Source organism: Manis javanica, chromosome 18, assembly GCF_040802235.1.
Source record: "Manis javanica isolate MJ-LG chromosome 18, MJ_LKY, whole genome shotgun sequence".
NCBI lineage: Eukaryota > Metazoa > Chordata > Mammalia > Pholidota > Manidae > Manis > Manis javanica.
Genome location: NC_133173.1, coordinates 5,527,572 through 5,541,395, shown reverse-complemented (window position 1 = coordinate 5,541,395; position 13,824 = coordinate 5,527,572). Strand labels below are relative to the sequence as shown.

Genomic DNA, 13,824 nt, shown 5'->3' with positions numbered 1-13,824 from the left:
ACGTACCAGGAACACGGAAGCCCTGGCCTTCTCGGGGAGCAAAGGGAGATTGAAAAGCACCTTTGATCAAAATCTCCCATGAGACCCTCGTACGTGAAAATTCCACCTTACCCTTCATTCCAAATTTGGACCGCCGACCGTACTTGTTGATCATGATGAAGAGAACCACCAACAGGACGCAGGCAAAGGCAGCGAGTCCCACGGCAATGGAGACCTATTAGGGGCCAAAAACAGACAGTGAGGTTGGCCCCGGAAATCCAAGTGCCCTACAAGGTGTCCTGCTCGTCCACATGGAAACAGTCCTACTGCAGGAGTGACTGCAGCCTCTCAGAACTTTGCCACCGAGTCAAGTCCTTAGAAGAAGTGATTTACGAGACCCTAAGAGCATTAAAAACACACAGATGACCCAACTTGATCAGAGACCTTCCATGGCTCACGCTGTGAGCCCCTCTCGTCTGGGGGCCGTCATAAGCAATACAAGAGCAGGCCTGCAGAGGTGCCTGTCTGTGGTTTGTTGTTTTAATTCACAAGCAAATTCGGCATCTTCATACTGATACTCTTTACATATTACTCCTATCCAAGAGGTTGAGAAGATGTTGACTCTAAAAAGGCTACTGACCCGTCCTTCCCAGGGGGAAGCTCTCAGAGTTGGGCAGGGGAGGGGGGCTTGAAAAACCCACCCAACGAGATTCTCTGAGCAACTTTGACTCTGTAAAAGGTCTGTGCAAAATCGCAGTCCCTTGAAATCAGGCCCAGCCAGGCTCCTAATGGAGCAGGGATTTTCGAACCGTTCTCTTCTGAACCCTAGAGCTTGGAGCACATCCTCAAAGACTTCCTCAAACAATGAATTATTCTCATCAAACAAGGCAGGTTTCAACAGCCTAAAAGGAGGTCATTCAGCACATTTTTTTTTCTACCACACATACTGCAGTTTCAAGTAAGGTCCTATTTGGGAAAGTTAGCTCCTAAATTGACGTCTGAAAATGACCGTATCAGTAAACACCTTCCTCTCGACCAAGAGGTGACTCACCCCAAAAGTGTCTTCCTCGGGTTTGTGGGTCACAGTGACAGGGGTGGGGCTCACTTCGTAGACTGAAAACCAAACAGAAAAGGAGGAGGTCGGTTAGCTTCCTGGTCACGAGAGGCTCGGCCACAGTCCCTGCCAGGCTCCCAAGCCCCCTCGAGAGCTCCCGCTGGGGAACATTCCCCTAAAACCAGGTCGTCCTGACCTCCCAGGCTTCTCGGGGACCCCAGAGACCAGGTCCACGTCAGGCTGCCCGGCTGGTGCTGACAGGTCAAGGGCAGGCTCCATAAGGAACAGAGGACCTCCGCTCCCACCCCCAGCTCATCCCAGAGGAGAGACGGTCACCTAGGCAAAGTGGGCCACGAGCTACTGAACAGAAAGAGCTGAAAGATGGTTTGGGATGGCGGCCAGGGTCTGGGTTGGGCACACCGTGTTGGAGGTGGCAGCTGTCACTGACATGCAGCTCCGCTCCACATCCCCTGCTGTCCCTGGCTCTCCACGCCCTCCCTCTTTCCCTCTTTGCTCCTCAGGGAGCTCTGGGAGGCCACTGGCCCCAGAAATCCCCGAGGTGGACTCGGGGACACAGCGGCAGCTCAGGTGAAGCCCCAAGTCCATCCGACCAGGAAACACCACCTTCTCCCAGCAAGGCCCGGAGGGCGAGCCAGGTGCAGTTTGTCCTCCACCTAGGGTCAGCTCCTTGGTGAGAGGTGGTCCCAATTCAGAATTCTCTGGAAGGACACCCTGTGAGATGGGGAGCTCTCTAAGATGGAGAGTAAATAAAGGGTCACAGGTAACATTTACACCTGTGCCAAACAGCCAGGGGTGTCCTGAGTACGGCTGTCTGGTACCTCAGGCTGCACATGGGGCAGACAGGGCAGCATCTGTTGCCCTTAGTCCATCACGGGGCAGGAAAAAAAAAGGGACGAATATAGATTTTCCCACAACCCATGAGCAAAACACCACATCCTTCCTTCCTTCTGGGATGGCCTAGCCCTGCCCCACACTGCTTAAAAACTGAGCTTCAGTGACCCCACTGAAGACACGTGAGCCTGTCAGGAGACCTTGAGAACCACAGCTCCGCACGAGGTGGGTCCCAGCCAAACAGTGGGGCCCTTGAAGCAGACAAGACACACTGACAGGCTGAGGCTCCACATTCTCTCTGTAAGAACAACAGAGATAATCGGCGGGGTATGTGGAACCCCACAGCCTTCCTGACACACCCCCTCCATCAGATGAGGACACCCACATGCAGACTCTAGAAAGCGCCCCGGGGGAACACACAGAGGCTGCCCAAGGCGCGTGGGCTGGGCACTGCCCCACAGGTTTTTCTATTCTCTGGTTCCCTTTCACATTCCACTCGGATGCTCTGTGCTGCTTGGGTCTGGGGAACAGGGTAGAAGAGGAAAGGGAGTTTTGGATTCAACAGTCACCAAAGTATCAGATAAATCCCTTTCAAAGCAAGAGGCGAAGTGGACTTACTAGAGACAAAGTTATCCGTGCTCTCTGCAAAAAAGAAAGAGATAATTAACAAATGCAACACAAACCAGAAGGCGCCCCTGTGTCTCCCGAATAGCTACAATCGCTCCCACCCCAGCCACTGGAAACTAAAATCCCTGGCCTATCACCCCTCCCCACGCTACACTCCTTAGGAGGTCGTCTTCCAAATGGAGGAGTAAGAGATACACAGTCCCTGATTTCAAGGGAGGTGGCCGGCCCACCTAAGGACTAGACACCAAAGTGTGAAATAGGAAGTTAGATGTAGACACTGTCTGACCCACAGTCCTCCCTCGGGTCTCAGAGTGCTGGGGACGCTGGTGGTGCAGTAGGGCCAACATCAAGTGCTGCAGGGTGGGCTACCCTGACTTTTCTTGAAAATGCCAGCTATGATCTCAAATAACAAAATTCCTCAAATCAATACATAGAATTTATTCTAGGAGGTCACTGAGACATTCTCAGGAATCCCTTTAGAATCTGCTCATCGCCCAGATGAAAATGTACTGTTCGATCTCCGGTTCAAATAGAAATGGCTCACCTACTAATGGAAGCTCAGTATTGCCAGTCCCTGACTGTGAGCCAGAGGCTATGCTGAGTGCTTGGTGTTAATATATCACTGAATCCTTACAACCATCCCGGGAGGTGGGCAGCATTATCCCCAAGGAAGCAGGCTTGTAGTGATGAAGTACCTAACTGAACTTCACTCATCTAAGAAGGGATACGGCTGGATTCAAATCTAAGTCTGGGCTCTTAACCACTCTATCAGAGATACTCAGACTTCAGCATGGGACAGACTCCTCTAGAGGGTCGTCACTACCGCCCTCCAAGAAAAGGAATGGTGGGAGAAATGCACAATTTCAGGGTTGGGGCAGAGAGAGTACACTACGTGCCCAGAACATCCTGTGGTACTAGAAAGACAGTGCTCAAAACATAAAGGGGGGCAGGGAGAAAGGACCAGGAGCCAATGTCAGGGGGTTCCAGTGGCTGAATTTGGAACATTTTGAGCAAGAAAATTTTTTAAATGACAGTCATGGATTGTTATGGGCTTAATTACATCTGCCCAAACCTCATGTGATGAAGTCCTATCCCCCAGCCTCAGAATATGACTGAATTGGGTCTTTAAAGAGGTAATTAAGTTGAAATGAAGCCATTAGGGTGGGCACTAATCTGACTGGTGTTCTTCTAGACCCCAGACCCACACAGAGGGAAGACGCCCACCTGCACACCCAGGACGGAGGCCTCAGAGGCAGCCAGCTCTGCTGACACGTTGATCTCAGACTTTTCTAACCCCAAGAACCATGAGAAAATAAATTTTTGTTGTTGAAGCCACTCAGTCACTGCCATTTTCTTATGGCAGCCCTAAGCAACTAAGACACAGATTATAAACCATAAGACAAAATAAATACCCATGAGGCCATACTGATGTCAATAAATGAGAAGAAAAGAAAGCTCTTGCTTACAACAGAATTCCAATTAATAAATGGAGAAGGAGTGATGGAAATAGAAAAATCACCACGGATAAAGACCGCCATAATAATTGTTTCAGCCAAGAATCACCGACGAATGCTAAACGTAATGTGTGAGAGGGTGCTAAGAAACCAGATACTTACAAAGTTTCAAAATGTTATGTTTATTAGTTACAAAGGGAAGAAGAATCATTCTTGCAGCAGAGAAACCTGGCAGACGCCCTCCTGACCAAGTGATACAGTCACCACCCCCAGGAATAAGACGTGTGCATCGCCACTGATGGGATGCACTGAAAGCAGGGCAGCATCTCTCCTGCGGGGTTCTTGCCAGCAATGCATAACTGGCGTTTAATCATAAGAAACTTCGGGCCAGATCGAAACTGTGGGACAATCATCTACAAAATAATTAGTTGGCTATCTCTTCAGAAGTGCACAGATCATGAAAGACAAAGAAAGACTGAGGAACCACGTCCCAGATTTAAAGAGAGTAAGGGACAGGGTGACTAAGGGCCATGTGTACTCCTGGACTGGACCCTAGAGAAGAAAGAACAGCAGTGGGACAGTTAATAAGATTCAAATAAAGTCTGTAGCTTCCAGGAAAGCGTCCTATCCGTGTTCACATCCTGATTCATCGTACACGGTGGTTTCGTAAGATGGTAACATTTGGGGAAGCTGGCTGAAGGATGTAAGGAAGTTCTCTGGACCATTTTGAAACATTTTTGGGTAATTCTCAAACTATTTCAAATGAGAAGTTAAAATTTTTTTTTTTAATTTTTAAGAAGAGACATAAAGTATAGGTTATTGCCCCAGAGTTTCTGACTCAGGAGATCTGGGGCGGGTCTTGAGAATTTGCATTTCCAACAAGTTCTCGGGTGTGGCTGAGGCTGCTGATTCCTTTGAGAACCACTGTGTTAAAGCCCATCTCCTGCTGCCACCGGCCCACCACACCCGGAGACGTAACAACTCAACCATCCACCCACCCGCCCGTCCCCTCGCTGCGGGCCTTGCCTGAGCCCGGACATCGTGATCACTGCTCTATTACGTATGCACCGCCAATGGTCTCCTCCAACTACCTGGGGGAAGACGATGCTGTCTGTGAAGAGGAGCCATTTAGAGAAAGTCCTGTTTACAGTAAATGCACTGTCAGTAGATTGCTTATTTGTGTCTGTTTTGGGCAGAACAACAGAGCTTCTCCAAGTTCCCGAGCGCGTGCTTCATGCCGCCACCCTCGTCCAGACTGTGGGTGACCAAACGCCCAAGCTATGGGGAGGATGGAGAAGAGGGGGCCCTGGCCCTGACTTCAGAGTCCAAGAAAAGAGAGGTGCCAGATCGATTCGCAGTTAACACTCATTTGCATATTTCTCATAAGGCTCCCGTTTATTAGAGAATATTCTCACGTCAGCCGAATGTTTTGGCCGAGTCTGTGAACCGTGTCATCTTCCAATCAGCCTATGCTTAGCTCCTTTGCCAGAGCCTGGAAATATTTACACATGAGCCTTGGAACAGGGGACCTGCTGGGTCCCCTCTAATCTGTGGGGGTCTCACACTCCCACCCTGAAAGAGGATGGCACCCAGGAGTGTCCTGCCCTCTGCCCCACCAGCAGCTGGGAGGATGAATGGGTCCGTTTTCCAGGGCACCACCTGAAGATGAACAGGGGCTGGACACAAACGTGATGCACAGTCTCCTCCGGCCCCAGGCCACACCTCTTCCAGTCCCAGAACTTCTTAGAAGGGCCTTGTAGAAAGGCAGCGCGACCCAGAGAAGAGAGAAGAGAGAAAGCAGCTTGTGCGCAGAGAGATGGACTGAGAAGCGACGACAAGAGACGCCTTGGCTTCGGACGTGAGCAGGGCTGAGGGAGACCTCCGTGTGCCCTGCTGAGCCCACACGGAAGCCCCGTGTCATGACTGCCGCCTTCAGCTGCTGGTTGGTCAGACATGGAGAGGAACAGAACCACCTCCTCCCCTGCACCACCAGCAGGCTGAAACCACATTCCCGTCTCAACAAGCCTCTGAGGGTGGGGACAGGGGCCTTGCTGAGGCTGACGGCCCTGGGGCAGTGCCGACCAAGTACAAAATGAGCATTCAAGAATCACAGCAGCCCACTTACTCCTAAATGTTTGTTAAGTACTCTCAGGCATTTGCTGCACAACTACATGCAAACATACACTCACAGGCCCTTAGGCAACATTCCCCCACCTGTCACATCATCATCTAAGGCCCCCCCAGCTTCTCATTCCCTCCGGGCCTGGGCCTGCCAACCGCTGCCTCCCATCCCCACATGACCTTCAGCCTCCCCGGCCCCTCCTCTCCTGACACCAGGAGCACTGATTCCTCACGGCTGCCACTTTTATGCCCCGATCCCTCCGATGCCCCTCTAAGGTCTGGAAACACCAAAAAAGATTCCACTTCATGCTTGCAGAATGAATGTCCCTAGCCAGTCCTTCCCGGGACCTCCCACACCAAGGCGGACTGCCCCTGCTGCGCTTTCCAGCACTTCTCTGGGAACCTGCACACGGAGACACCGACGTGTGTGGAGCACGTGCAGTCTACAAAAGCTTTTCTAGAACACTTCCATTTGACCGTTCTACTCTGAGAAAATCCTCACTGATGCAAGTTTCTACATTTGCTGATTGCTTCACTGGATGTGTTCAGCCCTTCAAACCTCTGCTGTGGGAAGAGCAGGATCGACAGACAGCATAGGTACCGGGGCTCAGCAGGCGAAGGTTTACTGCCTGTTCCCCTGGATAATTTACTCTCCTGAATATTTAGACATTTTGCCACCAGACACGACTGGCCCACCTTTTCCCTGTCGCTACCTTTTCATCATTCATTGATTCCTTTAGGCTCATGGAACAAGCCGACATTCACACAGGGAGGCCCTGGCAGGGTGTAGGTGGGTCCGAGGAAATGACATCAGGTGGGATTCAAGCTTCTCTCGACTCCACCCTGCCTCCCACCCTCCTGGGGCCAGAGTCCATCAGATGCCATGTATCACAACAGTGCTTGGCACAGAGTAAGCACAGAAGTAGTTTGTTTTTATTTTCTTCTGAAAGAATACCAAGGGGCAACAGAAAGGGACGTGTCATGGGGGGAAACAGAGCTCTGAAGGTGAGGCTCTCCTTTCCCACCACCACAGGCCTGAGAGGTTGCAGGGATAAACACATTCAGTGGAGCAATCTGCAAATGTAGAAATTCCATCGGTGAGGATTTTCTCAGAGTAGAACAGTCAAATGAAAGTGTTCTAGAAAAGCTTTTGTAAACTGCACGTGCTCCACATGTTGGTGTCTCCGTGCACATTTCCAGAGAAGTGCTGGAACGCGGAGCAGGGGCAGCCCGCCTTGGTGTGGGAGGTCCCGGGAAGGACTGGCTAGGGACATTCGTCCTGGAAGCATGGAGTGGAATCTTTGGTGTCCCTGGACCTTAGAGAGGCGTCAGAGGGATTGGGGCGTGAAAGTGGGCGGCCGTGAGGATCCCGCCCTTTAGCCAACGAGGCCTAGCCTGAGTTTGTGGCCCATGAGGGCAAAGTACTTGCATCCCAAAGCTGCTGCTTCCTCCATGCACACCAGGACTCTTCCAGCGCCCACAAAACTTGGCATGGCCCACAGTGGGAAGCATCCCAGGGCCTTTTACTGTGCATCCTGGGGATGAGTTGGGAGATAAGGATTAAATGGGACTATCAGGATCTCAAACATCAGGATCCTCTGCTGAGTGATGGCGCCATCATCCCCTGGACCCCGGCAGCAAACTTAGCATCCCACGCAGCCTCCCTTCCCCAGGGTCTCACGCTGGGCACCTCCAGTCTGCGTGTCCTCACACTAAGACACAAAGGCCTCCTGGAACTGCTACCCGCTGGTCCTCCATGGGCCGTGAAGTCACCTTCACATGAGCAGAGGCTGCAGTGTGCGCTGGCTCTTGGTGCCCCCCATTCCGTGTGTGACTGTGTGTCAGCCTTTACACTCCCCTTTATGTCATTAGAACCTTCAATCCCTGGGGATTGAAGGCCAAAAGTTTCTCCAGCCCATATCCGGCAGAAATCTCCAAGGTCATCAAAGATACATGGCTTCCTGGACAGAGCTGCATCAACCACCGAACCAACCAAGAGATGCTACAACCACTTCCGCTCAACTCTTTGGGTTTTTTTTCCTCCAATTTTAGGAAAGGATTCAAAATATTCTAGCTCAAAGAGACAGAGTCATCTCCCAAATATTCAAATGAAGTTCTTTCATGGCTTGAATCACCCCTCCCCACCCCGGTCCACTTGACATTAGCACCATCACAGGCTGACAGCATCAGATAGAGCCCCATCTGGTCTTGTTCCACAGAACAAGCGTGGAACGAAGCCACAGACCTGGAAGCCCAAACCCCAGCCAAGTCTTGATACTAACCCACAAGGAGAAAGAGGCTCTGTTCACGTAGCTGTTACATGTGGAGCTGAATTGGACAGACTCAGGAGCCCCTCGCATTGGATGGTGGCCGAACCATCACTTTGTGCCAAACCCTGTGACATGTGCTTTATGGACCTTAACTCATTTTAAAGCCACAAGATTGTTATGGGGGCAGTGGAATCATGCCTGTTTCGCAGATAAGGAAGCTGAGGCTCAGAAAAGCAAGTAATCATTCCCAGAGTCTCCCAACAAATAAAGGACTAGGTCAAGGTCCCCCACCACTCTGGTCCAACTCTCAAGACCCTGCTTTCTCTACCGTGACACATTATATGCCCTGATACGTCAACTGTGCATTTGTGAGGGGGTCTAGCTAATAACTGTGACAGCGACTGGAGAACAGACTTTAGCTTACACGGAATGCTGGTGGTGGCTGAATATGCACCCAGGTGTGTCTAGTTACCCATGACAGAGCTAACACACATGCCACTCGTCCCGAGAGCTGCCCCGCCCTCACCTGGAAAGGGTTCCTTGAGGAAGTGGCCATTGATGGTCTGGTTGGCCGTGCCCAGCGGGTTTTTGGCAATGAGGGTGTAGTTGCCATTGTTGTAGTGGGTGGGCTTGTTGAAGAGCAGGCAGCCCTCGGACACCTCGCCCTCCTGGTAGTACTCCACGTGGATGATCTTGGACTCGCGCAGCGGCTGCCCATTGTGCAGCCAGTGCAGGGTCGGCGGCGGGTTGCCGCGCACCACGAACTCGATGCAGTGCTCCAGGCGCAGCTCGGGCTCCTCCAGGCTCACCACGCGCGGGGGGTCTGCGGGGAGAGGCCAGCTGAAGCCCAGGACGCAGAGGAACAGGGTGGGAGCCCCAGTTCTTCCCCACCCAGCTCCAAAAAGGGAGGAAATCAGAGGTCCCCCCCCCAGCACTCCTGAAAAGAGAACAAGAGATGACTGTGTTCACCCACCCAGGCTTCCTGCCCACAACTGGAGTGTTCCCACTCCCAACCTCCTAGGGCTTGAACTCAAGGCAGATGTGGGCCGACTCAGGAGCGTCCTGGGGGCACAGTCAGAGGCACCCCATCTTCTCAGGGACAGGGTACCCTTTCTGGGGTGACTGGCCAAGGACTGACCTGTGTGGCCCTGCCCTACAAGAGTCCTTCCGCCCTTCAGGGTAGATCGGACCCACCGCCGGCCCAGCCCCGCCATGGCCTCCCGCACGGGCATCCCCTCAGTGCAGAGCCACCCGCCGCAATGCACCACGCACAGTGGACGGCGAGGGCGACGCTGGCATTGCTCATGCCCACCACGTTCTCCGCGATGCACGTCAGGGTGAAGCCATTGTCCTCACTCGTCACGTTCACCAGCGTCAGGTTGATGGCGTGTACATTGGTCCAGTTCAGATTTGTCTAAGGCCCCAATAAAAAGACAACAATCAAACAGTCTCTACAAGGGCTGCTCCCCAACCTAACTCCCAACCACCTTTAGGAATCAAAAGGAAAGCTGGGCAGAGGGTAAAGGAGACTGTGGGTAAATTCATGCTGACCAAGGGCCAGGCTCTCCAGGCCAGAGCCCAGGAATCCCAGGAATCCTAGGAATCCTCACATTCACCCTGTGACATGAAGGGTAGCATTATACCTACTACACAAAGGAGGAGACTAAGGCACAAGGAAGATTAGCAACAGGTTTAAGATCGAATTGGCTAGAAAACATTGCAGCTGGATAGAAGCCAAGTCTACATGTTTCTTCCTGCAAAGAAAGGGCCACAGACGTCCCCCGTCCATCTTCCTCATCCTCACAGCTCTTGCTTCTCTTAAGAATTAGCACATGAAGCCTGAGGAGTGATGGCTCCCCAGCCTCCCGATGGGGCCCAGCCTGGGACGCCTACCTGGTGGGTGTTGATGGACTGCAGCCCGGTGACAATCCAGTCCACGTCGGGCAGCGGAGACCCAGAGCCATTGCAGGTGATGACAGCGTTGTCACCCTCCCGTACGGTCAGGTTGACGTGACTCACACTGATCTCAGGAAGGTCTGGGAGGGAGGACGCGGTGAGTGAAATATAGGCAACCTCACCAAAACTTTGTCCATGGGGTTGAGGCGGCACTTTTGCCTCCGCCAATAATGACTCTGACACAGGGTGCCTGAGCTCCTGGAAGGCCCCAAGCCCCGAGCTCCACACACCCCCCCACCCACCCAGTACATGTCAGAACTTAAGCCCGTGCAGCTGGACTCTCCTACACCAGGCAGTGAGTGGGGCAGCTGCTCTAGGAATGCAACTGTAGCAATGAAGCAAATGGCATATTCCACCTTGGGCGTGGTTCTCAAAGGGCCGGTCTGCTTCAGACTCCCACGGGGAGTTTGCTAAAAGCTCAGATTTCTAGGACCCATCCCCAGACACTTTGATCTTGTAAGTCTATGGCTGGGCCCAGGAATCTGCTTTTCTAAAAGAACCTCAGATGCTCCTGATAAGGAGATACACTCCCTCAGGTCTGGCTGATAAGTAACTCATGGAGGGAAAGGACTCTGGTCCCATGAGAAGGGCACACTTAGCCCCTTTCTGCATTCCTGACACCAACCTGCCCACGGCCGGCTCACAAAGAGACGGGCACGAGCCCCGGGTAAAAGGTGAGACAGATTTGCACCCAGTGCCGAGTTCAAGGCTGGGAAGGTGGAGGGGAAAGGAAGGCCCCTCATGTTCCAGGCTGACGTGGGGCACCATCCCTGTGTCTCAGGGGCACAGCCCTGGAGCCAGGGGGCTCACTCACCACACTGGCTGATGTTCATGCGGAACAGGGGGAGCTGGGAGCCGTCGGCACTGACGCAGTAGAGGTTCTGGCTGTTCAGCTTGGCCTCCCCCTGCTCCTGCCAGAGCTGCATCCAACGGATATCGCAGCTGCAGTTGAAGAAGTTCTGTTCCAACCGCCTGCGGGCAGGAAGAGAGGGAGAGAGAACTCCTGAGCCCACAGGTGCCCAGCTCCCTCCAGGACCATGAGGTCAGAGGCCCCCACCTACTCTCCTGGGATTGAGGAGAGAATGGGGTTAGCAAGGTCTCAAAAAAAAAAAAAGGTAAAAAATACTTTAAGGTCCATGATTACTTCGTTTTTAAACTAATAAATGCATTTGAAAAAAAGAAATCCACTCAAGTCATGTGGCAGAGACCCTTTTAAATACTATGGCTTGGGGTGCTCCTCTTCCAGGGGCGTCCCATTGCGTTGAAAGTCAAAGGACTACAGGATCCGCATGCCTCGCCATCACCTCTTGACCTCATTTCCTCCCACACCCTCCTCCCCTCTTCTTCAGCCACACTGACTTTGCTATCTGTCAAGCTCATTAACATGACCAGCCTGTGCTGCCCCAGGGCCTTTGCACCTGTCCTTTCTGCCTGCAGAGTTCTTCTCCTGGCCTGCCTGCTAGACTGGCTACCTCACTGCATTAAGGAAACATACGGCCTTCTCTAAGTGCCCCTATAAGAAAGCCAGCACCCGCCCCTGCCCCAGCATTGCCCAGTCCCTTCCCCTGCTATTGTCTTTTTTCTGGTATTTGTCACTTCCCAGCATCACTTCAAAAATCTATTTGCTTGTTTGTTTATTATCTGTCTCCCCAAATAAAAATTAAGCTCCACTGGGGTCAGAGACATTGCCTGTTTGATTCATTGCTACATCCCTGCACCTATAATTGAGCCGGGCATGTAAATACCTGTTGAATGAATAAAATTAAGGAAGGAAGGAGAGAAGTGGGGAGAGTTATTCTCCCTGAGGAGTAAGTAGGTGGTTAGCTATTCCCCATATCCTCTCATAGCCCATACGGACACCAGCTTTAGTCCTTCATAAATTCAACAAAATTCCTCATTAGCACCTGTTCTATGTCCAGCTGCAGGCTGAGTGCCGTTAGTGCAGAGATGAGTAAGACAGTCCCTGCTCTCCAGGAGCCCTCGGCTCGGTGAAGAAGAGCGTCTCATGGGGAAGCGTCAGGTCCCCTGAGTCCCCTGGTGATGCAGAGCCAGTCACCTCCCCTCCTGGTGGGGCTGTCTCATCAGAAGGACAAAGAAGGGCCTTAGCTGATGTGAAACTCGTAAAGTAAAGGGCACCTGATACATCCAAATGCCTGGATCTTTAGGGGGACCATGATTCTCTTTCTGGACCAGTGCGATGAACCCGGTGGTGTCTAGAGGAGGGGAGACTGGGGCAACAGCACTAAAACCCTAGATATTTTTGACAACCGGAAAATCCCAAAGTACTTACACATGCGTCAGACTTAATCAGCTTTCAGGAAAGAGCAAGGCCCCTGGGAGGAGGAATCAGGGTTTTCTAGCCAACAGGACGCCACAGGTAGAACGGGCAGACACCGCTGCATAATATCCTCTTAGTCCACACGTTGCCGTGACCCCTCTCTGTGAACCACACTCTCGCAGAAAAGAAAGGAACTAACCATTATGGGGAATCATGTTCCCCCTAAAGATGCAGGCATTTGGATTTATCAGGTGCCCTTTACTTTAAGAGTTTTACATCACATCAGCTAAGGTCCATCGTTGTCCTTCTAATGAAACAGCCCCTTTAGCTTCTCACAACTACCCTAGGAGACAGCCGGTAGTGTCCCACGGATTTGAGGCATCCCCCACTTATGTTTGGAAGGGTTAAGTCACATGGCTCATGGTCCCTCGGCTGGTGTGCGACAAAGCAGGATTTCAAACCTCAGCCCGCTGGACCCCAAAACCCACATGCTTTACACCCCGTCTGTCATGTGCAAAAAATTGGGGGTGCAACGGGAGAAGCAAAGAGGAGTAAAGTGGGCAGGACCCCTGATTTCAGGGGCTCAAGGAGGCAGAGGCCAAGAGTTAGAGCAGGTGTTGTAGGCAGAGATGTGAACACAGGAACAGAGGTTGTACCAAGGAGCCCTGGGGAATAGAGCAGGAAAGGTGGATGTGGAGGACTTTCACTGACATGCAAGAAGTTAGCAATTCATCCAGGAGGCAATGGAGCCACCGAGGCCCTTGGAGCTGGGGGACCATGTGGCCAAAGCAGGGCTCCAACACCCCCACTCAGAATACACCGGACAGCAGGGGAGCCAGAGACCCAGGCGCCAGTCAGGATGCCTCATAAACACACGGGCACTCGCACCTAGTTGGGAAGTTGGTGCATGTCTCAGAGCACCCAGCCAAGGGGATGAATGGGAGATGAAGTCCAGTTGGCACACCCTTGATCAGACCCAGTGCCTGGCCCTGGGCTACATCCACCCGTGGGGTGTCTTTTCACACTCACACATGGGCACCACGGAGGCTGGCAGCTCCTGGCAAGGTTCTCCAACTTTCTGGTCTCAAGTACTTTTCACTCTTAAAATTTATGGACGGCCTCAAAGAGCTGTTGTTCATGCAGATCGTATCTATCACTATGTGCCATATTAGGAATGAAAAAACAGAGAAGTTTAAACTACAGCACCCGTGTCATTAGTCCTCAGGGCAATGA

The 13,824-nt window shown here is 52.2% G+C and overlaps 1 protein-coding gene across 6 annotated transcripts in view; it reads right to left on the bottom strand.

The window, feature by feature from the left end:
- NTRK3 (neurotrophic receptor tyrosine kinase 3) overlaps positions 1-13,824 on the bottom strand; it is a 351,764-nt gene that overhangs the window by 233,830 nt on the left and 104,110 nt on the right. For all 6 annotated transcript variants that reach the window (XM_073226998.1, XM_073226999.1, XM_073227000.1 and 3 more), the window contains 7 exons: positions 11,128-11,285; positions 10,251-10,393; positions 9,630-9,771; positions 8,884-9,180; positions 2,504-2,527; positions 1,031-1,092; positions 112-214 (listed from right to left, as the gene is read on the bottom strand). In XM_073226998.1, coding sequence (XP_073083099.1) covers positions 112-214; positions 1,031-1,092; positions 2,504-2,527; positions 8,884-9,180; positions 9,630-9,771; positions 10,251-10,393; positions 11,128-11,285 — 929 coding nt within the window. The remainder of the gene's footprint in view (positions 1-111; positions 215-1,030; positions 1,093-2,503; positions 2,528-8,883; positions 9,181-9,629; positions 9,772-10,250; positions 10,394-11,127; positions 11,286-13,824) is intronic.